Source organism: Cyprinus carpio, chromosome B16 (assembly GCF_018340385.1).
Source record: "Cyprinus carpio isolate SPL01 chromosome B16, ASM1834038v1, whole genome shotgun sequence".
NCBI classification, from domain to species: Eukaryota; Metazoa; Chordata; class Actinopteri; order Cypriniformes; family Cyprinidae; genus Cyprinus; species Cyprinus carpio.
The window spans coordinates 5,057,808-5,084,776 of NC_056612.1; the positions used below are offsets into that span (position 1 = coordinate 5,057,808).

At 39.1% G+C, this 26,969-nt stretch overlaps 1 protein-coding gene across 1 annotated transcript in view; it reads left to right on the forward strand.

Moving 5' to 3' along the window:
* The first annotated feature begins 220 nt into the window (after positions 1-220).
* Positions 221-26,969, forward strand: part of LOC109111371 (cytochrome P450 4B1) — a 33,513-nt gene continuing 6,764 nt past the window's right edge. The window contains exons 1-11 of the mRNA XM_042740412.1: positions 221-518; positions 1,082-1,226; positions 1,327-1,371; positions 1,667-1,794; positions 2,207-2,331; positions 2,410-2,564; positions 4,087-4,193; positions 4,330-4,520; positions 10,695-10,828; positions 11,419-11,483; positions 12,226-12,308. Coding sequence (XP_042596346.1) covers positions 333-518; positions 1,082-1,226; positions 1,327-1,371; positions 1,667-1,794; positions 2,207-2,331; positions 2,410-2,564; positions 4,087-4,193; positions 4,330-4,520; positions 10,695-10,828; positions 11,419-11,483; positions 12,226-12,308 — 1,364 coding nt within the window. The 5' untranslated portion in view covers positions 221-332. The remainder of the gene's footprint in view (positions 519-1,081; positions 1,227-1,326; positions 1,372-1,666; positions 1,795-2,206; positions 2,332-2,409; positions 2,565-4,086; positions 4,194-4,329; positions 4,521-10,694; positions 10,829-11,418; positions 11,484-12,225; positions 12,309-26,969) is intronic.

The window sequence follows — 26,969 nt, forward strand, 5'->3', positions numbered from 1 at the left end:
ACTTAAAATACTTTTGTTATCCAAATTAAGTTAAAGTAAATAATAAGAATAAGAAGAAGATTCTGTGATATTGCTAATTTTTTTTTATTACCTGAGGGAAGAAAAAATAGGTTTTTACAATGTATTCACACCAGCTAGCTCTCATAAAACCAGATGGTGACGGAAGTCTTTATTTCTTCTAGTATACAAGGTTGTTTGTCTTGTCCAGTAGAAAGTCCGCCTCTCTCTCACACACACACACAGACACACACACAGACACACACACATCACTTCCTCTCTCCCACATCGAGCTCAGTGTCAGCGGGCCCCGAGCGCGACAGTCTCCTCTCGTTATGCAGCTTTACTCGAGTCTCCCGTTGAGTCTGGAGTCGCTCTCCGTGAATCATGTCTTCGCTCTCGCGTTGCTTGTGTGCTCGGCGATAGTGGTTAAATTACTGGTTATGAGGAGAAGAGGGATCCGAAGTATGGAGGCTTTTCCAGGACCACCTGCACACTGGCTCATCGGACACGTCAAGGAGGTAACAACACAACCTCAAACAGTGACTGTCTCTGCTTTGGAGTCCACTGTAGTCAGTGCATGCTTTTTCTGGTGCTTTCGAACATCTGTTATTTAATTAGAATACCTTTTTGTAGTTTTATTCTACAAAAAAAATTTAAATCATCATAATATTTTATATATGATCATATTTAATATTTGTTATGTTTTTTTTATGTTTATATTTTTGTTTATTTTGGGTATTATTTACAAAATTAATATTTTCTTGTAAAACGTACTCCAGTATTTTTTGTTTGAATTACAACTTTGAAAAGTCATTGTATAACAGTCATAATACACAATGTAGCCATTGCTTTTGTTATCTTGGAGGGATGAAACCTCATGCCTGAGCTCTTGTCTATTCACTAACTAAACAATTACATAATTATATTGTGCAGCAATAAACACAACAGCCTTGCATTGCATTCACATTCTTCAGCAGCAGTCGGTAGAATACACGTGAAATTAATAAATTGAGGGCGCAATTTGTTCTTGAAACGTGTTTTATTGTCAATTACAGTTACACAGACCTTTTTATATTCATAGTTTCGCCAGGATGGACATGATTTGGAAAAGATTATGAAGTGGAGTGGACAGTATCCTTTTGCTTTTCCGCTGTGGTTTGGCCCATCATTGTCCATTCTGAACATCCACCACCCATCATATGTGAAGACCCTTCTCACCACTACAGGTGCTCTAAAGATTCATATCACAAGATTATTCTTTCTGAAATATTTACACCCAAAACCAGCATTTTAAGATGATTTTTTTTCTTTTCGCTTTATTTACAGAACCCAAAGATGATTATGCATACAAGTTTTTCATCCCTTGGTTAGGTAAGATCACACGTAATATTGAAAACGATTTCTTTATTAATCTACTATTAGGTTTATTATTGGGTGTTTCTTCAACTACGGTCAAGTCTGTCTTATTGTTAGAGAATAAACTCAAACACAGTTTTCTCACAATTTATTCACTAGCAATGCCCAGTGCATGGCACAGACACCAAGAGAGTATTAAGACATTTTAGTCTGTTTAGACAATGAAGGTCATTTCTTACCATCTCAAGTCATCATTCATTCTGTGGTATTCTGTTATCATCAGTAGAGTGACTCGTGACTGTCTCCTCAGGCGATGGCTTGCTTGTGTCTACTGGACAGAAGTGGTTTCGGCACAGACGGCTTCTCACTCCTGGTTTCCATTATGATGTTCTGAAGCCTTATGTGAAACTTGTTTCTGATTCAACCAAAGTCATGCTTGTATGTGAAAGGAATAGTTCACCCAAAAATCAAAAATATCATTATTTACTTGCAATTTATGTTAAAAACAGTTTATCCTGTCCCAGCAATTAATGTGCACAACTGTAAGACTGCTGCAGAAATTTCTCTGCTTGTTTAATCATCTCAACCAACCCGAAGCAACAACATTTTCACAACCAATTATTTAATATTGGGGCAGGACTATTTGTTTGTCCAAACAATTGAAGGTAAAATGATTTTTTTGAAAAGTACATGCCTCTATGACTTATTGATCATTTCATTTTTACAGTGTTGCTGGGTGACCTGATACACTTAAACGAATTGAATTATTAATAGAATTATTTAAAAAGCTTGTCTTTTGATTGCTATGTTTTAGTTATAGTTTTGAGTCATTTATTTTTCTGTCTTTCAGGATAAGTGGGAAGTTTATGGCAAATCGGGAGAGTCGTTTGAACTGTTTAAGCATGTAAGTCTGATGACGCTGGACAGCATCATGAAATGTGCGTTCAGCTGTAACAGCAACTGTCAGACAGACAGGTCAGTTCATACTCCTTTACCCCGTCCTTTTGTACACATCCGTCTCCTTTCAGTATAACCTTGCTGATCTCTTTGCAGTGGAACCAACCCGTACATCCAGGCGGTGTATGACCTCTGCCACCTGGTGAACGTCAGGTTCAGAGTGTTTCCTTACCACAGCAAGGCCATATTTCATCTCAGTCCACATGGATACAAATTCAGGAAGGCGGCCAGAATAGCACACAATCATACAGGTGTCGTTTTTTTGCTAAGCCACAATCATTCACCCAATCATGCAACGATTAGTTTAACTCTAACTGTGATTTTTGACCATATGAATTAAATGAGGTTTTGGACGTTTTATAATATGGCTGCATATGTCTTTCTAATATATATTTGTATGTATGTATGTATGTATGTATTCAATACTGTTGTTTGTTTGTGCATCCCACCAATCCATCTATTGAGGATTAAGGAAAGCTGTTTGAAAACCAGTTTAAAATTCAAATCCATTTTTCAGAATTCCGCAGATTTTGTGAAACTCCATAGATTCTATTGAGTCTGGGCCTGCTCATGGGCTACTATTATACACATACCCGCTTATGTATCTTAGTTAAACCAGAATATATGCTACCATTCAAAAGTTTGGGGTCAGTATGATGTTTTCTGTTCTTTATTTTATTTTATTATTATTATTTTAGATTTTTTTGCATTAAATTTATCAAAAGTGACAGTAAAGGATTTCTATTTAAAATAAATGCTGTTCTTTTAGCTTTATATTCATCAAAGAATTGAGACTGAGCAGTTTTCACAAAAATATTACACAGCAATTATTACACCTGATTCAACTCGTCACCTCATTAATGGGGACTGGTGTGTTGGAGGATAAGCGAGCGGATAACCTCAGCTTTCGGTTCCAAAATCGGAGGTTAGTTTCAGAGCTTATGTAATTAACAATAGTAACTTGCTCTCTGAAGATAACCTGCTCCAGAGCTGGTTATGTTCCAGGTTTAGTTCACTTCTGCGCTATGGGCGTCTGAATTTTTCGCGCTTCGTCGGATGATCTGTCGTTCAGTGGGCGTTTATGATCAGCCAGCGCGTGCATGATCAGCGCATGGTCTACTGACCTTCAGTGAGCGTGACCGGGACTTATATATATATACATAACTGTATTGTATCTAACTAATATGGTTATTATATTTTATTGTCATATCAGTTATCTGTATAAATTAAAAAAAAACACTAGTTACTCGTCGATTCATCACTCTGTTGAGAATGTCTTGAGTCTTAATCAGGATCATACTCCCAGACACGTTTTTGGAGCCACATACCTTGAGTAAGCAAGGTTTGGGGTAAATCAACTGAGAGTTCAGGATTTAACAGATGGTAAGTTAACCGTGCTTCCTGGAATACACCCCTGTTTTCAACATTGATAATAATCAGAAATGTTTCTTGAGCAGCAAACCAGCATATTAGAATGATTTCTGCAGATCATGTGACACTGAAGACTGGAGTAATGATGCTGAAAATTCAGATTTGATCACAGAAATAAATGTTACTATATATTCACATTGAGAATTATTATTTCAAGTGATAATAATATTTAAGTTTTACTGTATTTTAAATCAAATAAATGCAGCCTTAGTGAGCAGAAGAGACTACTTTCAAAGACACTACAAAATCTCACAACCCCAAATTTTTGAAAGGATTTGTAAATCTGTAAGAAAAGAAGCTATAAAGCTATCATGTCATTTAGATTTCTTTCTTTTTTTTTAGCGGAAGTTATCAGAAAGAGGAAAGAAGTCTTGAAGATTGAGGAGGAACAGGGCATTGTTAAAAACAAACGATATTTGGACTTTTTGGATATTCTTCTGTCTGCCCGAGTATGATATTCTCAAGCACTTACACAACTCTTATATTTAAAGAATATAAATGAAAATAGCTGATATTTTGTTGCATATTGCATAGTGCCATTGTATCATCTATCATCGATGTTAGAGATATTTTTGTCGCTCACAGGACGAGCATCAGCAGGGTTTGTCAGATGAAGATATCAGGGCTGAGGTGGACACATTCATGTTTGAAGGCCATGACACCACGGCCAGTGGAATATCTTGGATCTTCTACAATCTGGCATGTAACCCTGAGCACCAGGAGAAATGCAGAGAGGAGATCCTGCAGGTTCTGGATGGAAAAGACACAGTGGACTGGTACTGTCATTACTGTTATTACTCATGTGACAATGGGTTGGACAGTTGACTTGTGGAGTGTAGGCTCCTAGGTTGGTAATAATGGTATGATCGTGGGAAAAATATGGCTGCTTGATTTTAATGGGTCGATAATGTCCACTGGTTGTCCACTAAAAATGGCTGTCCCCTCAAAGAGTGCCCTACTTAAGGGTATCGGGGGCGAATTCGGATACAGCCCACGTCTACATGCACAAATGCTGCCATGTGATTGGCTGTTTACATACTTGTGTTAATAAGCAGTTAAACAGGTGGATTTAATAAAGTGGCTGGTGAGTGTATATCAAGTATATTTTGCTGGAAATGAGTTTGCCATGGTATCAAAATTTTAGATGCTAGCAAAATTTCCCGATTAGAAACTAATACTGGGCTGAGGGCTTCCGGTTTGGCGTTGGTAATGGCGGCAGCATAGAGTAACAGCTCTAGTAAGAGAGAGTACGTTTTAAAATACCCCTTGTCTCAGATTGGAAACATCAAAATTAGGATATTAAAGGAAGGGGGTAAGATCATGACAAGAGGGAAAGCGAGGAAGACTGGAAACAACACTGGAAATATAGGAGACGTCGAAAGTCAGTCAGGGCTAGCAACGAGGCCAACGTTAGCCGAGGACGAAGTTAGCAAAGCCACGAGCAAAACAGATGAGCTAGTTCGGCAGGATTCATCTAATAACATGGCAACTCTGGACATTGTGCCGCAAGAGATAAGAGATTTTCGCAGTGAGAACGGGGAAAGCCTCAAAGTAATTCAGGAGGACATACAAAAAATAGATAGCAGGATGGATGAGGCAGAGCGGCGCATAACGGAGTCAGAAGACCGGATAAAAAATATCGAGGACGCCACTTTGGAACTTTTAGAGTTACAAAATCAAGTTGCAGCTAAACTGACGGATCAAGAGGGCCATTTGAGAAGGGACAACATCAGGATTCACGGCTTAAAAGAAGGAGCGGAAGAAGGGGCTCAGTCGATGGTCGCTTTCATCGAGACCCTCCTGAGAGAAAAGCTTGAATTACCGCCGTCCCTGGAACTCACAATTGAACGAGCTCACCGGTCGTTGGGTACGTTACCCCCAAAAGACGCACCACCGAGATCAGTAGTGGTGAAGTTTCGCAGTTACAGATGCAAGGAAGTAATCGTGAAGAAGGGATTCGAGTATGAAGGCAAGAAGATAATTATAGATCATGATTATGCACCAGAGATCTTGAAACAGCGGAAAAAATACGTGGAGGCAAACAAAGTGCTCAGGGATAAGAAGATACGCTTCCAAACAGCATTTCCAGCACGTCTCCGAGTATTTTACGATGGCGGGACATGCACATATGATTCAGCGGAGGAGGCGACGAAGGACATGGCTGACAGGGGCTATCAAGTGAAGGTCGTGCAGTCCACGGAGGACGTGATGTGGAGGGTTATGTGAATTGAGTGTCGCCGTGACCGAGGAGCCAACGATGGAAGACAAGCGGATGCTAGACCTGGGTATAAGCAGAGACTGCAAGCTTTTAGGAGGACGCCGGAGGCAAACGACTGATTCAGGGGTTTCCAGATGTTTCCAGGACTTCCTTGCTCCTTTTTTTTTTTTTTTTTTTTTTTTTTTTTTTCAAGGTGAGAGATAGAAGAAGAATTCCCTCAAATTAAGGTACAATTGTCGGGACTGTAATCTCCGAGTTATGGTATGTACTTTTTGTTAGATTTGGGTTGCAGCGAGGGCCCCCTGGCCGTAAGGGCCAGAGGCTATCCCTCCGAGTCTTTTTTAGGCTCAGATGAGGTCGAGAGAATGACCTTAACATTGGAAGTCCTTTTGTTTTTGTTTTGTGATTTGGGGAAAAATTGTTTTAGAGCCGGTTCTGTTAGGCTCATGGTTGTGTGTTTATATGGTAGCATATGGGGTGGATTGGGGATAGTAATGAGAACAATTAGACCTAAAATATGGTTATGCAAAAAAACGTAATTAAAGTGGTTTCCTATAATGTGAATGGTGTTCTCAACCCAATTAAAAGAAGTAAAATTCTAAGTAAAATGAAGAAAGCAAGGCTGAATCCTACAACCAAGGACTACACTTTTTACTCATCTCCACACAAAATATACTCAAGAATTGATTACATCCTAATGTACAATAAAGATAGATATATGGTGGGGAATTGTGAGATAGGGGTGGTGGACTTATCTGATCATAGTCCGGTTTATGCAACTTTGGCGTTGACATCTAAAAAAAAGAAACAACATTCTGGAGACTTAATACCAGTATATTAAAAGGAGACATTAAAGAAGAATTAAAATTTGAAATTCAAAGATATTTAGAGGAGAACGATAATGGGGAAGTGTCCCCACCAGTACTATGGGACGCGTGTAAGGCGGTGTTAAGAGGGAAAATAATTGCCAAGTCTGCTTATTTAAAAAAATTGAGACAAAAAAATCTTGTTGCATTACAGTTGGATCTACAAAAAGTAGAACAGGAACATAAAGAAAGGCCGAATGATAAAATTTATCAGGAAATTAGGAAGAAAAAAGCAGAGATAAATGATATTTATTCAGCAGATATACAAAAAAGGTTACTGTTTACAAAACAATGGTATTATGAAGCAGGTAGTAAATCAACAAAATTACTGGCATATAAGTTAAGAAAGCAGGAGGCCAGAAGTAATATATACAAGATTAGGGACTTTCACAATAAAACAATAAGGCATAAGACAGCAGACATACAAAAATGTTTTGAATTATATTATAAACAACTTTAAGACCAACCATTCATCGATAATAAAGCAGACATAGAAGCCTTTTTAGACACACTTTCAGTACCAAAGGTAACAGACGAACAAACTTCATGCCTGATATCAGAGATTACAGCTCAGGAAATAAGATCTGCTATTTCTAAACTCAAAGTGAATAAGTCTCCGTGAGCAGATGGATACTCCTCAGAGTGGTACAAGTTGTTCAGGGAATCATTAATCCCAATGTTAGGAAGAACGTTTAACTGGGTGTTAAAGAAGGGGGAAATATCATATTCATGGCGGGAAGCTATAATTTCAGTAATCCCTAAAGAGGGCAAGGATGAATTGGACTGTTCCAGTTATAGACCTATTAGTGTCCTGAATCAGGACTATAGACTTTTCACTGTAATATTGGCTAGGCGTATTGAAAAAATCTTACTGAGTATTATTCAGCTGGACCAGACGGGATTTATTAAAGAAAGACAAATGCAAGATAACATAAGAAGGGCCTTACATGTGTTGCAGCATATTAAAGAAAACCATACTGAAGCAGTGATTATGGGAATGGACGCGGAGAAAGCATTCTGTCAGGTGGGATTTCCTTTACAGTGTGTTAGAAAAATTTAACTTCCATGATATAATAATTAGGACAATACAAGCCTTATATACCGACCCAACGGCTAGGATTAAGATTAATGGTAGTTTCTCCAATTCTATTTCATTAAGGCGCGGATGTAGGCAGGGTTGTTCGGCTAGTCCCCTTCTCTTCTCATTTTTTTTGGAACCACTTAGCCAATCCATAAAACAAAAAGCACAAATACAAGGCATAGAGATAAAGGGTACATGTCAGAAGCTTGCACTTTTCGCAGATGATGTTCTAATATTCTTATCTAGTCCTGATACATCCGTGCCAGCACTCATGTCAGAATTTGCAAAGTTTGGTCAAATGTCCGGATACAAAATAAATGTACAGAAAACACAAGTCCTCACTTTTAATTATAGCCCCTCTGAAGCTGTTAAAGAAAATTATAAAATTAAGTGGGATTTAAAATTTAATTTGACAAAAGATATTGGCCAGTTGAAATCAGCAAATTACGACCCACTAATATCCAAAATAAAAGAAGATATTGCAAGGTGGAATTTAATCCCCTTTATGACTCTTACATCTAGAGTAGAGGTGATTAAAACCAATGTTCTTCCCAGGGTGTTATATCTATTTCAGAATCTACCAGTGGAGATACTGGACAGGGAAGTTATAGAATGGGATAAAATTATTTCAAGATATATCTGGCAAGGAAAACAACCTAGAATAAGGTATAAAACATTACAACTGTCTAAGGTGAAGGGGGACTGCTCTCCCGTGCTTAAAAAGTTATTATCAAGCAGCGCAAATAAAGCCTTTGTTGAACTTATGTAATCCCTCCTACTCTGCTAGGTGGAAAGAAATTGAATTGAAAACGACAACGGAAGCTCCAATACAGGCATTTATCGGGGATAACAAATTCAGGCATCAATCGGAAAATATACCCAATCCATGGATTGACATTTCACTTAAAGTGTGGTTTGAAATTGTTACAAAGAACAAATTGACACACAACAATAAGCTGCTGAGGTGGATAGGATATGATACAGAATTTTCCCCTAATAGAAGAGATAATAAATTTAAAAATTGGGAACAAGGCCCTCATATGTTTTGGGAACTATTAGAAAATAAGAAGTGTAAAAGTTTTGAAGAAATCAAAGAACAATTTGGTCTGGTAAATCAAGATTTTTATAGATTTTTGCAAATGAGGCATTATTTAGAGCATGATATAAAAAAGGAAAATTTTGATGTTGAGGTAAACATTATTAAACTCTTGATTTCCGCATACCAATCTAAACTAAACAAGAAACTAATTTAGAAGATATAATCATGGATAGAAACTTTAAAAGGAGACGATACACACTACATAAAATAAAAATGGAAAAATGAAGCAAATATAAAATTGATGGATGAAGAATGGGAAGATCTCACTCAACAAATATGGAGAGTGACATCATCCTTAACTTGGAGGGAACATGGGTGGAAAAACTTAGTGAGATATTTTAGAACTCCAGCTCAGACAAAATATCGGGATACAAGCTGTTGGCGGGAATGTGGGGAACAGAAAGCAAATCATGTTCATATTTTCTGGAGTTGTCCTTCGATGGAGAAATATTGGATGGACAAGATATTACGGGTTAATCTCCCTTTCAATTTTGACACATTTTATTTGGGAAGACTTAATATGGAAGGCAAAAAAATCTGAATTGTAAAATGTTTAAAATTATGCTACTAGCAGGAAAAAAGGGAATTACTAGGAAGTGGCTAAAGGTGGATGCGCCAAGAAGGGAAAATTGGATTGATGTGATGCATGATATATACATTATGGAGAAACTGACGTACACTGTTAGATTTGAAATGGATAGGTTTGAGAGGTTGTGGAATGGATTCTTGAATTTATTAGACCAATAAGATCGGACTTTGTGTAAAATAGAATACCTGGGACACTCCCCTTGTTTGTTATTGCTACCAGTTTATTTTAATTTAATCTGTTTTTTTTTTTTTTTTTTTTTTATTGTGGTTGGAAGGGGGGGGGGTTCATTTAGTTCTGGGGGAAAAAGATGTTGTAGGACAAAATATGTATTATATGACCAAATGTGTATTTATGTCATGCAACTTCAATAAAAAAAAAAAAAACTAATACTGGGCTAACTAATGGACCCACAACTTTGAAAATCATACAGTGTGAACTCGGCATAAGTAAAAAAGTCCTCAAATAATTAACGAAGACAAGTAAACAGTCAGTAATAAAAATTTTACAAATAATAGAAAAAAAGATGCAATGATATAAAAAGTGCTTTAAATTTTTTGTCTAACACTATAGTATTCAGCTATTAATCGACTACGGAAATGAATAAAGTGATAAATTGTAAAAATTAAATGCTACATAGTCTTCACTGTCTCCCAAATAATTATCTCAAATGTCTATTTTTATAATCGAAACCAAAATCATTGTTTTTTTCCCCACTTAAATAAATCATGAATTAAATGAATTAAATATTTTACAATTGGCAGGTACTGTATCTAATTTCATTTTAAGACTCAAAGCATTTCACAGCGAAACACACTGACATAATCATTATTTTTGTCTTGTTTAATCTATATACACATTATACAGTACAAAAACCAAATGACTCAACTCTGCTCAGATTTTAAGAAAACAGACTGTGATCATTCATAGCAAACCAATTCACATCCCACTCATTACACCTTGATTTCACTGCTCTCATGAGCATATCACAAACAGAAATCCTGCACACTGATGTCACAACTACTAAACATTTTCAGATGTCAGTAATGCCTTATTCACTGTCAGTTTCTCTGAGACTTTCCTCTCTGCTTATGTTTCAGGGAAGACCTTAATAAAATTCCTTATACCACAATGTGCATTAAAGAATCCCTGCGGCTTTGCCCTCCTGTCCCGGGAATATCACGAAAGTTGACTAAACCCTTGACCTTCTTTGATGGACGGACTGTACCTGAAGGTAGGCCTATATTTCAGTTTGTTCCTCACACAAAGCAGACAAGTGCACAAGTCATATTCTACATTAACGGTACTTTTAATAGTACTTTATGGCACTTGTTGTCCTTTTGGAGCAAGACAGTCACTGGTCACCATCTAAATGTTTTGCAAGAAAACATTTTTAGAGAAACTTTTGTGCGTACATTTTTGATTGATCAAGTTCATTATTGCTTCTGAAGGGGACCATATAGTTTCCCCAAATGCATCAGTTATAAAACCCAAACATTTTGTGAGAAGCAACAGCATAAGCCAACATGGACACACTTATTACAAAGGCTGACCTTGATATAATATTTCACTTAATGGTTTCAGTGTTTTGGTTTCCAGTGAGTATGAAGTTTGACAGACTGCTGCCTACTGCTTTATGACCTGCCTACACCTTTAAACAGATATGATGACCTACATCTGATCAAACATTAACCTGGCTGCTTGTTCTTCAGTAACTTGGCCTATGACACCAAATGTTATCAGTTCATCACAAAACAGTGAACGTACTGCAGGCGGAATACATTACTGCATGCCTTAAAACACTGTTTTACTCTTGTACCAAAGGTTGTACCATTGGAGTCAGCATTTATGGGATCCACATGAATGCCTCAGTGTGGGAGAATCCATATGTATGTGTGCATTCTTCATATCTGAAATATCATTCAGTACATAACATAGCTCAGTTACAACAGAATAATGACTGAAAAATAATCATTTAAAAAGAAGTGAACAGTGGAGTCCAAAATTAAAAGTAAACCATTTGCATATATATTTAGTTTAAGTGAAAATGAACAAAAACTGAATGAATGACAATCATTTACTCACATCTGACTAGTTCTATAGAAATAATGAAATCATAACCAATTCTATAACCATAAACATTTTTATTCATCTTTTAATCAATTTAATCTAATAAAAATATCTAAATCTTAAATTATTTCCAAATTTAAATGTAATTTTGTTATCATCATTTTGGACCCCTAGGTAATATAATACAAAATACACATCTGCAAAACAATTGAAGAATATACTGTATGTGGTTTATGAACAAAACCATATTTTAACCATAAACCTTATATTTTATGTTTGTAATATTCCTTAATAGAAGACAATATTGTAAGACTTCATAAAATTATGAAGTATTATAATGTTTGTACATATAAATATATTTAAAAAGCCACTGAAATATTCAAATCAGAAATAACCCAAATTATATGACTTAAATCAAGTAGAAATAGGTCTTGAAGGTAACAATTGCCAATTTGTACAATGTATTTAAAAAAAGTTTTTGATGATTTAATTTCATTAATATAATAATTTATGTCTTTGGTGTGTTTTCTAAATGTATTTAATGTGTTGTGTTGTCCACAGCTGTTTGATCCGTTGAGGTTTCTGCCGGAGAATGTTGCTGAGAGGTCACCGCATGCTTTTGTGCCCTTCTCTGCTGGACCCAGGTTTGTTAAAGAGACATGAGCGGTTTAGCAAGTGGGTCATTCATTCACACTTCAGTCACACAGAACAGAGCTGCTGTTTGGTTTGGAGTTTGGAGCGTAGATTGGCTCTGACCTCATTTCAACCCTCATGAGAGCAAACAGCAACAATATGACTTGCCGATTTCTTTCTTTTTTTTTAAACCTCACAATTTGGACTTTTGGACTCAGCATTCCAAGGTTTTATCTTGGAATTCTGCATTTATATCTTATGCATTCCGAGATTATATCTAGCAATTATGATTCCTAAAAAAAAAAAAGTCAAAATTGTGAGGAAAAATTTTAAAAGGTTTTTCTATTGAACAGAAAAGGAAGATTGTTCAAGGTACTAATTTCTGTACAATGACAGACAGTTCATAGTAACCACTTTGTCAAGCTTCAAAAAATATTAAATTATAATGACAGTAGCCCATATGACTCTTCTGTACTTATATAGTTGTAGTAAACAAACTCAAATTTAAGTCATTATTCACAAAACATCTCCCCCTCTTAAATGTCATTCTGTATATTAAAAAAAAAACCTGCAAGAAGCTAGTATATGCCATCACAAACACTTTTGGTATCTGCATGCATGTGGGAAGATTTTCAGTGAATAACAGCTTCTGCTCTGTTCGACACAGAAGGCTTGTACTGCAACACTCAGAATGTTGCACACTGCTCTTGTGGACTACATTCATGATAAATGCATGGGGTCTTTTGTCCTTCCAGCAGTTTAACACATTTCACTATGAACTGCATTTTTATAGAAAATAATTGCATGACGAACAGAACTTCTGTTGTGTGAGCTTTTCCATTACATGCCTGCAGCTTGATGCATTTATGTCTTTGACCTCAAATCAACTCTGATTAGAGCAAACAGCTATAAAGCAATTGATAATACAGGTCCTTTTGACAATGATTTTGTTGGAAGAGATTTAAGTTGGCTATGCTTGTGAAAAAGAAATGTGCTTAATTGTACTCAACATGCACTTGTAGTGTAGAAAATTCTGCTGTGATCTGATTGGTTGACTGAGTTCTGATAAGAACACCTGTGTCCTCTTACTAATCAAGCCTCAGTCTCAATAGGCGCGTTTGACTTGAAGCAGCGCTGCACAGAATGATCACTGTATGACATCAAAGTACCGCGAGAGCGATTCGAATGAATTGGATCCGTGTGCTCTCTTATCGCTCTCGCTGTACTTTGATGTCATACAGTGATCATTCTGTGCAGAGCTGCTTCAAGACGAACGCGCCTAATGTGTTTGTGTGTGTGAGAAGCCATCTCTCTACTCATACATGGCCTGTGTGGAATTGTTGTGTTGTTGAAAATAAACCAACAATTGCCAACACTTGTAACCATGGAAATGTCTACTCCTACATACTGTTGTCACAGTACCAAAATTTCAGTATTCGGTACCGATACCAGTTGTTACGTACGCCGCGCTTCGTAATTTTTGTTTGTGCGTATGTTGTTGCATATGCTTGGCGTGTATGTTTGTGTACTTTATTTGTTTCAGGTGTGAAGCTCGATTGGAGCGTCCGCCTGTCAATCAGCTGACGTAGGATGCTGACGTCTGGGATCGCGCCACCAATCGCCTGTCGCCGGGTAGTTTATGAATGGCTCTAACTTCAATGGCGGGGGGATGAAAACAGACTCTGGGTTGGGAAAAGAGTTGGCACACGCTGTGAAGACGGTTCTCTTGTTTGAGAGACCAGTCTGAGCGACTGATTATTGTTCGGGGCTCGCTGCTTTTGTGATCTTGCAGTTAGATCAGTTCTCTTTGTTTGCGCTTGAAGGCGCACTGTGTTGCCCTTGGTAGCTTACGTGTTTGCAGTGCCTGCTAAATGTTTGTTGCTGTCATGAAATCTTCATCTCAGTTCATCGTTTAACATTGTGTAGACTGATGGGAGAGGTTGTGAGCCAGGTAAGCAGGTCGCGACTTACATTTGCACACGTAGTTACGGAGATGTATTAGATGCACTAGTGTTAGGAGTGGTGCTAATTATGTATGTTATTGTTTTAGTTAGTATAGTTTAGTTAGAGCGTCTTGTACGCTGAAGATGTTTCTTTCTACCTTTTTTGTTGATAGTTAGTTTAGTTCTTTAACTTTAGTTAAAGGGGCTTTTTGTTATATTCAGTTTTTTGATTTAAGCACCACTCTTTTGCTCCTTCCTCTTCCCCAGATTGTCTGTTGCTCTGGTTACTCTTGTTACGTTGTACTAATTATAAATATTCATTACTTTATTATTCTTCATTATTATTTTTCCCTTTGTTACTACTTCACTTTATTGTAGTTGGAGAATTAAAATCTTTCAACTCAGTTATGGATGGTTGTCTGTTCCTTTCCAATAACAGATTCTCGTCACTATATTGACACACATGCAAAACTTTTGTTACGTCTAATAATATTCCTAGACAAATAACATCTAAATAACGAGGGACGTAACATATTTGGGGGCTCATCCTAACTTTTATATTGCTTATGTTTTGTGTGTGTGTGGTGCGGGGAACTGCGCTGGAAAGGAATTAGTGCATGTTGAAGTGAGTATGGTGGAATATTGGCAATGAGTACTTTTGATTTGCAATCATTTATTGCTGATCCAACTTTAGAAATCTTTGATCGATGTAGAAAAGACGATTTGTTGCAGATAGCTGAATACTATCGCATTCCTGTGGTGAGGCAATCTCTAAAGCACATTATTAAGAATGAAATTTTGGAAACACTTGGTCGAATTAAAAGTATTTTTATTTCCAGATGCGGATAGTGAGAGGGCTGGCATGTCGGCTGTGGAAAAAACGTTTGACTAGTGTGGGAAATGTGGCGGAAGCAGAAGATGAGAATGCTGAGGTGGAGGTTGAGGCCGAGCCCAAGGCTGGCTTACCCCCCTTCTACCCACTTTCTCCGCTTTCCGTTGGCTCTGGGGGTGATGCGCGACTGAGGGTCCGCCTAGCCAAAATCCAGATGGAAGCGCAGGAACGGGCTGAGACGCGCCAAGCTGAAATTAAGCTACGCCTAGAAATCCGTAAACTGGAAATTGAAGCTGAGACACAGGTGAAACTGCGACAGCTCGAGTTGGATTCAGCGACGGTTGTCTCGGGCCGAACTGTGCAGCCTAATCCTGTTGTTTCAGTAAATTCAGAAAATTCTGTGAGTGATGTTTCGACCATTACATTTGATGTTAGTAAACAGATCGCTTTAGTGCCTCACTTTAGAGAATCCGAAGTGGATGCGTATTTCGCTGCTTTTGAGCGTGTGGCTGCTGCACTTCGTTGGCCAAAAGAGGTTTGGTGTCTGTTACTACAATGTCGATTAGTTGGAAAAAAGCACAGGAAGTCTGTTCTGCACTAACCTTAGAGGAAAGCATGCAATACGATACCGTAAAGAACGCTGTTCTTCGTGCATATGAATTGGTGCCTGAGGCATATCGGCAACGTTTCAGGAACCATAAGAAGTCAGCTCAGACATTTGTGGAATTTGCCCGTGAGAAGGGAATTCTTTTTGATAAATGGTTGTCTTCTAACAACGTGCAAGATTTGAGTTCGTTGAGAGAGTTAATGCTTTTAGAAGATTTTAAGAATTGTCTATCGGAACGAGTAGTCACGTACCTGAATGAGCAAAAGGTCACCATGTTATCACAAGCTGCGATTCTTGCAGATGAGTATGTGTTAACGCATAAGAGTGTGTTCGCTTTACCCCGACCAGAGAAAATGGTGAGTTCGTTTTCAACTCAAAATTCAAGTACCCGTGCTAAAATCAGTTCACCACAGAATAAAGAAACACGAGAATGTTTTTATTGCCACAAGATGGGACACCTTATTTCTGATTGTTTAATGCTGAGACGTAAGACTCAGGCTCAGCAAGGACAGTTAAAGCCTGTTACTTTTGTGAAGACTGTGCGTCCTAAAGCTGTTTTAGAGAAAGATGCGATTGACTCAGGGTTTAAACCATTTTTGTTGAAGGGGTTAATCTCCGTAAATGGTAAACCTGGAGAGCAGAAAGAGGTACAAATCTTGAGGGATACAGGATCGATTCAATCTTTTGTAGTCTCTGATGCACTTCCTTTGTCGGAGCAGATGTTTTGTGGGTCAAGTGTGTTAGTTCAAGGGATTGAGATGGGTGTTGTAAAGGTACCGCTGCACCGGATACACTTGCAATGTGACCTGGTCTCAGGTTTTGTTAAGGTGGGGATACGTTCTTCCTTTCCTGTGAAAGGGGTTGCATTCATTCTCGGGAACGATTTGGCGGGAGGTAAAGTGTCACCTGTGCTCGAAGTCGTTGATAAACCTGACTGTTTTATTCCTGTTTGGTGATATATCTGATAATTTTCCGGAGGTATTTGCTGCTAATGTAGTTACGCGTGCTCAAAAACGCAGAATTGGAGATGACATTGTTTTGGCCGACACTTTTTTGTCACCTGTGTTCACCGAGGAACATTTTGGGTCAGGTCCAAAAGAATCTGAAAATGTTAGACATGACAGACATTCTGATACAGCAATAGCTGAGTCTGAATTGTTAGCTGAACCTATTTCTCATGAAGGAATTAAGACTGCACAAAGAGAAGATGTGTCGTTAACTAAATGTTTTTCTGCTGCGGAAAGTCCTCAACCTAATAAAGTCAACGCGGCTGAATACGTGATCGAAAATGGGTTGATGTTAAGGAAATGGCATCCTCACAGAGACTGGGGAGAATGAGTGGGATGTTGTATGTCAAATTGTTTTACCTACTGTCTATCGGAAACAAGTGTTGAGCTTGGCACATGATCATGATTTAGCAGGTCATTTGGGGGTGACAAAAACTTACAACCGCATTCTCAATTTTTTTTTTTGGCCTGGCTTGAAGAGCGATGTGTCTAAGTATTGCCGCACATGTCATGAGTGTCAAGTGATGGGCAAGCCCAACCAAAAGATTCCACCAGCTCCATTAATTCCGATCCCTGTCATTTGCGAACCGTTTGAGCATATAATTTTGGATTGCGTTGGTCCCTTGCCGAAATCAAAAGCAGGTAATCAATTTTTGTTAACTATTATGTGTTCGGCGACACGATTTCCGGAGGCTGTTCCCTTGAGAAGAATAACTGCGCCTGTCATCATTAAAGCTTTGATAAAGTTTTTTTCCACGTTTGGATTGCCAAAAATCGTGCAGACAGACCAGGGTACGAATTTTCTTTCTAATGTTTTTAGACAAGTGTTGAAAACTTTGGGTATCTCACATCGGATCTCGAGCCCGTATCATCCTGAAAGCCAGGGTGCTATTGAACGATTTCACCAGACGCTGAAGTCAATGTAGAAAAAGTACTGTCTAAGCTCTGGTACAGAATGGGACGATGGAGTACCATTAGTGTTGTTTGCAGTTCGTGAAGCAACCCAAGAATCTCTGGGGTTTAGTCCTGCAGATTTAGTCTTTGGTCACACCGTACGAGGGCCGCTGAAGGTGTTGAAAGACGGAATGTTGAATGACACTAAGTCATCTCAACAAAATGTGCTAGATTACGTCAGTCGGTTCCGAGAACGACTACATAATGCGTGCTCATTTGCACGAAAATCGTTGTCCACTGCTCAGGAGGGCATGAAGAAATGGTATGACAGGAAAGCTGTTGTGCGTGAAATTCAACCTGGTGACGAAGTTTTGGTACTGTTACCAGTACCAGGTTCAGTTTTGACTGCTCGTTTCTTTGGTCCGTACAAGGTATCAAAGAGATTGAGTGAGACTGATTTTGTAATCCACACGCCTGACCGCAAACGGAAGTTTCGTACATGCCATATTAACATGTTGAAATTATATTGTTCTCGAAAGGTGTCTGAGAAATCTGTGGAAGAGAAAAAAAAGCTTGTTGCTGTTCCTACTGATGTTCTAGCTGCTGCTGTTGTTGCGGTGTCTGATCCTACGATAGTGAAGGACGAGGTGTTGAGGTTTTCTCTTGGTGAGTGTGATCCTGATGATGGTGTTACACTTCGTAATGATTTATCAATGTGTGGTAGACTTTCGAATTCTGAGATTTTAAAAGGAATTGTCTGAAAACCTTGAGAATTTGCTTGAGTCACAGAAATGGGACGTTATGAGGCTAATTCAAGAATTTCCCATGCTGTTTAGTGATGTGCCGACTCAAACGCATGTATTGCAGCATGATATTCAAGTGACGTGTAATTCTCCTATCAAGCAACATGCTTATCGTGTGAATAGTTTGAAACGTTCTGTGATGAGGACTGAGGTTGATTATTTGTTGAGGAATGACCTAGCTGAACCTAGCTATAGTCCGTGGAGTTCTCCTTGTCTTCTTGTTCCAAAATCTGACGGTACATTCAGGTTTTGCACAGATTATCGAAAAGTAAATTCTGTGACCGTACCGGATAGCTATCCTCTTCCCAGGATGGAAGACTGCATCGATAACTTGGGTTCTGCTAGGTTTGTGACGAAATTAGATTTGCTGAAAGGGTATTGGCAAGTGCCATTGACCGCTCGAGCTGCGGATATTTCAGCTTTCGTTACTCCGGATAACTTCCTGCAGTACCGGGTTATGGCATTTGGGCTGCGAAACGCCCCAGCAACTTTTCAGCGCCTTGTAAACATTGTGTTGTCAGGAGTGAGAAATTGTAATGCCTACCTTGATGATTTAGTAATCTATTCTTTTGATTGGTCCGAGCATTTGACTGTTCTTCGGACAGTTTTTGAAAGATTGGCTGATGCTTCCCTGACAATTAATCTGGCTAAGTGCGAATTCGGTAAAGCAACGATCACCTATTTGGGCAAAGAAGTAGGTCAAGGTCAAGTTCGCCCTGTTAGTGCCAAAATATCTGCTATTGCTGACTTTCCTATTCCAACGACAAGACGAGAGTTACGTCGTTTTTTAGGCATGGCTGGTTACTACAGAAGTTTCTGCCGAAATTTCTCCACTGTAGTACATCCTCTAACCAGTTTGTTAAGTCCAGCGAATGCTTTTATTTGGACTGATGCGTGTCAACAAGCTTTTGAAGGTGCAAAGTTGTTGTTGACTAGTGCACCTGTTCTTGCTGCTCCGGATTGTACACGTTGTTTTAAATTGGAAGTTGATGCTAGTGCTTTAGGCATGGGAGCTGTTCTTATTCAAGAGGATGATGTCGGTTTTGAGCATCCAATTTGTTACTTTTCTCGAAAATTCAACCGACATCAGCGAAATTATTCTACCATTGAGAAGGAAGCTTTGGGTCTAATTCTGGCTTTGCAATTCTTTGAGGTTTATGTGGGTTCATCTGTTCTGCCTGTTACTGTGTACACGGATCACAATCCGTTAGTGTTCTTGTCCAGAATGTACAATCACAATCAACGTCTTATGCGTTGGTCGTTGATTGTGCAAAATTATAACTTGATCATAAAGCATAAAAAGGGTTCAGAGAATATCATTGCTGACACCTTATCTAGAGCTTAAATACTGCTTCAGGTTGAGTTTTAAGGGGGTGAGTGTTACGTACGCCGCGCTTCGTAATTTTTGTTTGTGCGTATGTTGTTGCATATGCTTGGCGTGTATGTTTGTGTACTTTATTTGTTTCAGGTGTGAAGCTCGATTGGAGCGTCCGCCTGTCAATCAGCTGACGTAGGATGCTGACGTCTGGGATCGCGCCACCAATCGCCTGTCGCCGGGTAGTTTATGAATGGCTCTAACTTCAATGGCGGGGGGATGAAAACAGACTCTGGGTTGGGAAAAGAGTTGGCACACGCTGTGAAGACGGTTCTCTTGTTTGAGAGACCAGTCTGAGCGACTGATTATTGTTCGGGGCTCGCTGCTTTTGTGATCTTGCAGTTAGATCAGTTCTCTTTTGTTTGCGCTTGAAGGCGCACTGTGTTGCCCTTGGTAGCTTACGTGTTTGCAGTGCCTGCTAAATGTTTGTTGCTGTCATGAAATCTTCATCTCAGTTCATCGTTTAACATTGTGTAGACTGATGGGAGAGGTTGTGAGCCAGGTAAGCAGGTCGCGACTTACATTTGCACACGTAGTTACGGAGATGTATTAGATGCACTAGTGTTAGGAGTGGTGCTAATTATGTATGTTATTGTTTTAGTTAGTATAGTTTAGTTAGAGCGTCTTGTACGCTGAAGATGTTTTCTTTCTACCTTTTTTGTTGATAGTTAGTTTAGTTCTTTAAACTTTAGTTAAAGGGGCTTTTTGTTATATTCAGTTTTTTGATTTAAGCACCACTCTTTTTGCTCCTTCCTCTTCCCCAGATTGTCTGTTGCTCTGGTTACTCTTGTTACGTTGTACTAATTATAAATATTCATTACTTTATTATTCTTCATTATTATTTTTTTCCCTTTGTTACTACTTCACTTTATTGTAGTTGGAGAATTAAAATCTTTCAACTCAGTTATGGATGGTTGTCTGTTCCTTTCCAATAACAGATTCTCGTCACTATATTGACACACATGCAAAACTTTTGTTACGTCTAATAATATTCCTAGACAAATAACATCTAAATAACGAGGGACGTAACACCAGTGAAAATCCACGGTTCTCGGTACCAATTTCAGTACCAAAGCAAAACACAAAAATATGCTAATTAAAAAAAAACACTTTTTTTCACTAAAAATAAAACCAATGCCATTCTTTATACTTATTTACAATTGTGTTTAAAGTTTTTCTACAAGTAATATAATTATGAAAAACTGTAAACAAGTTTCACCCAAATTTAATTTGTCTTTTAATTAATGAAATATAAACACATTTTATTTTTTGTTAAATACATGGAAGAAATATTGTGTGATTTATTTCTTTAAAAAATAAAGTTTTATTAATTTTTTCAACAGTAATAGCAGTATCACATACATTCTACTAAATAATAGTAATATTTCTAGCACAACGCCTTTATGTAAAAATGAACTTTTATTTTTGAGGGGTTGCAGTGTTTCCCACAGCCTTACACTCTATTTGTGGCGGCACTCCCCGCCCCCATATATACATATATATGAAAATTCATTTCCTGCCAGCAGGAGGCGCTTTAAGAGCGGGAGAGGTACAGGATTCTCCGGTGATGGCTGCAAAGCAGAGCTGAGCTCACAAACGCTGCCTTATCAAGCATTACATGCAAAATGAAATGAAAATGAAATCGAAAATTTTCTAAATACAGTTGGTTTCCTTCTGAAATACCAGTGATATAAAAACACCCGCTCTGGTTTTTGATTTTGAAACGTGCAGTGCTCATGTTTATTCAATGAAGTCAAAGCCTTTTGGAAAATCTATTTGTAGCGGTCAGTTTTGATATTGTAATAAATCAATGTGTGGGAAACCCTAGGTTGCCGTGAATACCTTTAAATTGACACTGATATTACTCAAATTAAACAGTAAAAAAAAATGTGAAGTAACTCAGAACAGTTCTGGTGATGTTGTTTGTGTATTTATGTCCTCGGCAGATGCTGAAATTACTGCAAGCGTCACGCGCTTCAGTCTATGTAGTAAACAAAACCGCACGTCTCTGCCATTCATTCATTCACACAGAGACGTGCAGAACATGCAGGATTCATATTTCAACCAACTTTTGCGGCTTAACATTTACAGATACTGGTCCATATGGAGATTTGATTAATTTATGCTAACTTTGACAAATTCTGTGACTGTCCATGTTAAAATGTAAGTTTCATTTTCATGACTGGATTTTGATATCCCGTCCACGTTTTCTGCTTCGCGGAAATCATAGCGCTGTATGCGTCAAGAACCGGGTTGACCGGGTACTCAGAACCACCGGTACTTAAAGAAACCTGGTACCGTGACATTTTCATTTTTTTAGTACCGACTTGGTACCGAAGTACCAGGTCTTTTGACAACACTACTCCTACATGTTAAGAAAATAAACTGGAAACATGAGATTGATGACTGAATGAGTTTTAATGGACTCACCATTCCGGTAGCAATAGCCAAACCAGCCTAATATTCCTTCCAATTTTCTACATGGTCCTTCGAGCCGGAAAGGCTGCTAGAATGGATACTGTTTGAGACCTAAATGCTCAACAAGAATTGTGAAGCCTCCAAGATGGCATCAAGATTATGTGATAGCTCAGTCAAATCCTTCGATTCATCCAAGTAGACAACTGTCACAAGAGCCAGAGGATTTAGTCAGCAGGTTACATCACAAGGAGCTTCCATTACTGCAACCCAAAATGAGTTGAAGTCTTTGTCTGAGGAGATTAAACCGATAAAGGGAATGTTGTTGGATATGGGACAAATGATGAAGGATATGCAAAGGAAAAATGGGTCTTCATCTTCTATTCGATCTGAGTGCAGTTCTAACGAAGAGTCCTCTGTTTCAACTTAACTGAACCAACAAAATGAGGTAAACCCTGGAGATTCTATAGTGGATGAGTTGAGTAAATGTATATGACAACATCAAATTAAACAGGGAAATGTGTCTCCTACACCACCAAAGCTTAGTGGACAAATTACTCCATCTCAGGATATGCCATCTGTCTCTTCAATGCCTATTTCTACAGCACCTACCACTACAGGGCAATTGGAGACACAAGATCTGCAGCCTTCTAATCCAGGGGGTATTCCAAAAAGCAGGTTATGTGACATACTCAGGTATGTTTGAGGATAAGCGAGCGGATAACCTCAGCTTTCGGTTCCAAAATCGGAGGTTACTTTCAGAGTATTTAAGTAATGGTAGTAACTTGCTCTCTGAAGATAACCTGCTGCAGAGCTGGTTATGTTCCAGGGTTAGTTCACTTCAGTGCACATGTGATCTACTGATGAGCCTTCAGTGGGCGGGAAAGATACCGCACAACATTATACACTGAACAAAATTATAAACGCAACACTTTCGTTTTTGCCCCCATTTTTCATGAGCTGAACTCAAAGATCTAAAACTTTTTCTATGTACACAAAAGGCCTATTTCTTTCAAATATTGTTAACAAATCTGTCTAAATCTGTGTTAATGAGCACTTCTTTACCGAGATAATTCATCCATCTCACAGGTGTGGCATATCAAGATGCTTATTAGACAGCATGATTATTGCCCAGGTGCCACTCTAAAATGTGCAGTTTTACTGTATTGGGGGGTCACATCTCCTTCACATAGAGTTGATCAGGTTGTTGATTGTGGCCTGTGGGATGTTGGTCCACTCCTCTTCAGTGGCTGTGTGAAGTTGCTGGATATTGGCAGGAACTGGAACATGCTGTCATATACGTTGATCCAGAGCATCCCAAACATGCTAAATGTGTGATATTTCCGGTGAGTATGCTGGCCATGCAGGAACTGGGATGTTTTCAGCTTCCAGGAATTGTGTACAGATCCTTGCAACATGGGGCCGTGCATTATCATGCTGCAACATGAGGTGATGGTCATGGATGAATGGCACAACAATGGGCCTCAGGATCTCATCACGTTATTTCTGTGCATTCAAAATGCCATCAATTAAATGCACCTGTGTTCGTTGTCCATAACATACGCCTGGCCATACCATAACCCCACCTCCACCATGGGCTACTCGATCCACAACACTGACATCAGCAAAATGCTCACCCACTCAATGCCATACACGCTGTCTGCCATCTGCCCTGTACAGTGAAAACCAGGATTTATCCGTGAAGAGAGCACCTCTCCAAACTGCCAGACGCCATCCAATGTGAGCATTTGCCCACTCAAGTCGGTTACGACGACGAACTGCAGTCAGGTCGAGACCCCGATGAGGACGACAAGCATGCAGATGAGCTTCCCTGAGATGGTTTCTAACAGTTTGTGCAGAAATTCTTTGGTTATGCAAACCGATTGTTGCAGCAGCTGTCCGGATGGCTGGTCTCAGATGATCTTGGAGGTGAAGATGCTGGACGTGGAGGTCCTGGGCTGGTGGGGTTACACGTGGTCTGCGTTTGTGAGGCCGGTTGGATGTACTGCCAAATTCTCTGAAACGCCTTTGGTGATGGCTTATGGTAGAGAAATGAACATTCAATTCACGGGCAACAGCTCTGGTAGACATTCCTGCAGTCAACATGCCAATTGCACGCTCCCTCAAAATTTGCAACATCTGTGGGATTTTCTTATGAATCTAATTTTTTTTCATGGTTATCTTGATTTTGTAGTAGGAAGGGATCAAAGCCTTTTGCCACCTGATCAAATGCAGGGAAATGCATTTTATATGCCTAGTGATCCATGGATGCCTTCAAGTAGGCCGCCCTTCTTTCCAAGTGAAGGATTGTTCAGGCCTCCATACCTGCCTGATTTTCCTTATCCAGTATATTTATCTTATGGCATGCTCCATTTAATTGTGTTACTTCAAGAGTTGTTACGTTGCCTCTTAGAGATCTTTCAGCTGGATTTTCCTATGCATCTCTTGGTCATTCTCAGCAAATTCCTTTGCAACATAAATCTAGAACAGCTATGGAGCAGCAAGTTAATCCTTCCATTATGTCTGCTCAGAATCCTTTGACATCCAGAGATATCATTGCTTCAGGAACTGAAGAGCAGCAAAGAGATATGAATTAAATATCTGCACTCTTTCAAACTGGATTACAACAGATAGTACCTGATCAGCATATGTCCATTCTGACAGCAGCGACTGTGTCTCAAACAATGATGCCAGCTTTACAGCCCTCAAGGTCAGCTCTTATTGAAAGACTTTCATTTCGATATTTCATGAGTGATGACCCTTATGAGTTTGCCTTGCTGAACATGGCGTTAAAGAATCTGATGCCGCTAGAAGAAACTGAACAATATAAGTATCATATTCTTCTGGATCATTTGAAGTTTGATGCAGCCCAACATTTAGCCTTGGCCATGCCCATCATTCCCACCCTTACACTACTGCTTTGAAGGCTCTCCAGAAAAGGTATGGTCAACCCCATCAGTTGGTGCTTTGGGAGATTGCTGCTATTAAGAATTTGCCAGCTGTACGTTCAGGAGATCCTGTTGCATTTGGTCAATTTGCTGTACGAGTTCAAGCTCTTGTCGGCATGCTTCAGTCCTGGGATCATGAAGGAGCAAAAGAGTTATTCTGTGCATCATATGTCCATCAATTGCTCAGTAACCTTCCAGCACAGCAGGTCACCAGTTTTGCAAGATATGCTAAAACTACTCGACCAGATGAACCCTATGACTTGGTTAATTTCTCTGTTTGGTTGGAAGAAGAATCAGAATGTCAGAATCTAGCTATCCAAGTGTTTGAACAATCTAAAGGTGTGAAGTCCCAGACAAGAGAAGGGAGGCCTACCAAGTCCCAATTTCAAACAGCTGCTTCCCTTCATAAGGTGAGTCCAGAAGTGAATGTACCCACTCAGAGAAAGATAACTGAAACTACTAACAGTGAAATTATCAGATCACAGGAAAGGAATGAGGGATGTAAACCATCTTGTGCATACTGTTGCAGTACTGATCACCTTCTTAGTCATTGTCCTGAATTCCAGAGCTTTGATACAGTAGCCAAACGGGAATGGATTGCTGACAATAACCATTGCTGGAGATTTGGTTGTGCCCATAGATCATTCAGCTGTGACCTGCAAAGAAAATGTCCAGTGTGTCAGAATTGTCACTTAGGAATACTGCATGAAGTGAATGCACACAAACCTGATTCTGGGATATTTCATTTGAGCAGACCAAGTCGTCTTATCTCTGTTCTTCTGAAAATTCTAAAGGTAGTTCTGAGCCACCAAGGAAAGACTCGAGACATATGCCATATTAGATGACGGTTCAGAAGGAACCATGCTTATGTCTTCTGCGGCAGAAGTTTTAGGTCCTTATTGGGCAGCAGAGTCATTGCTTATTCGAACCATCCAAAAAGGCATAAAGAAAATAGAATGTACTACTGTTTCTTTTTCAATTTTGCCAGCTATCCATAAGCAGAGTAGATACCAAATACGTGGAGCCTTTACTGCAAGGTGATGTGCGTCTTTTCTATCAGACTCAGAAGCCTGCTGAGCCTTTGCACAATGCCTCCGTTCACATTGTATTAGAGAAGTTGACTCAGCCCTTGCATATTGCCTCCATTCCTGCTCGTGCAGAGAAGCCACCTCAGCCCTTGCACATTGTCTCCATTCCCATTGTATTAGAGAAGTTGACTCAGCCCTTTGCATGTATCTGCTGGTACAGATGGTTCAGTATCTTTTATAAGAGGGAAATTAATCAAGGTCCTGTCCTCTGTTTCTGCTGCTTGGCCCTCGGAATTCTCTCTATTTGCCACTCTGCCCATGGTCCTTTGTTCAAACCTGTTTGCTCTTTTTCAGTTCATCACCTTGTCCCTAGCCAAGGCTATTCAGTTTGTGATCAACTTAATCTTAGTCATGCTGTTGGAGCCTTGTTTTACCTCTGGGATTCTATTAGAGCAATTGACACTAATACTTCCGTCTACAACCCTGCCAGAACCATGGCCTCCACCTTTTCCAGGAGTTCTGTTATGGCCTGTAGGGTCATATGCAAATGTTTTGTTGAAGCTTTGTGTTTATCTAGTATCCTGTTGGGCAGTATTGGACAGCTCCCTTTGTCTAGTGTCTTCCCAGAGTCATGGTTTCCACATTTACATGTATTTATAATGATCTAATGTATTGTTAAAGTAGGTACCCTTTATTTAGCTCCTCGCATACAAATCTTGACGTTACCATTATTAGAGTTGAGAAATTGTGGGAACTTTTATGGTTAATAGTATAGGGATTTAGTAATATTCTGTTGAATTCCAATGGGTTGAAATGGCGG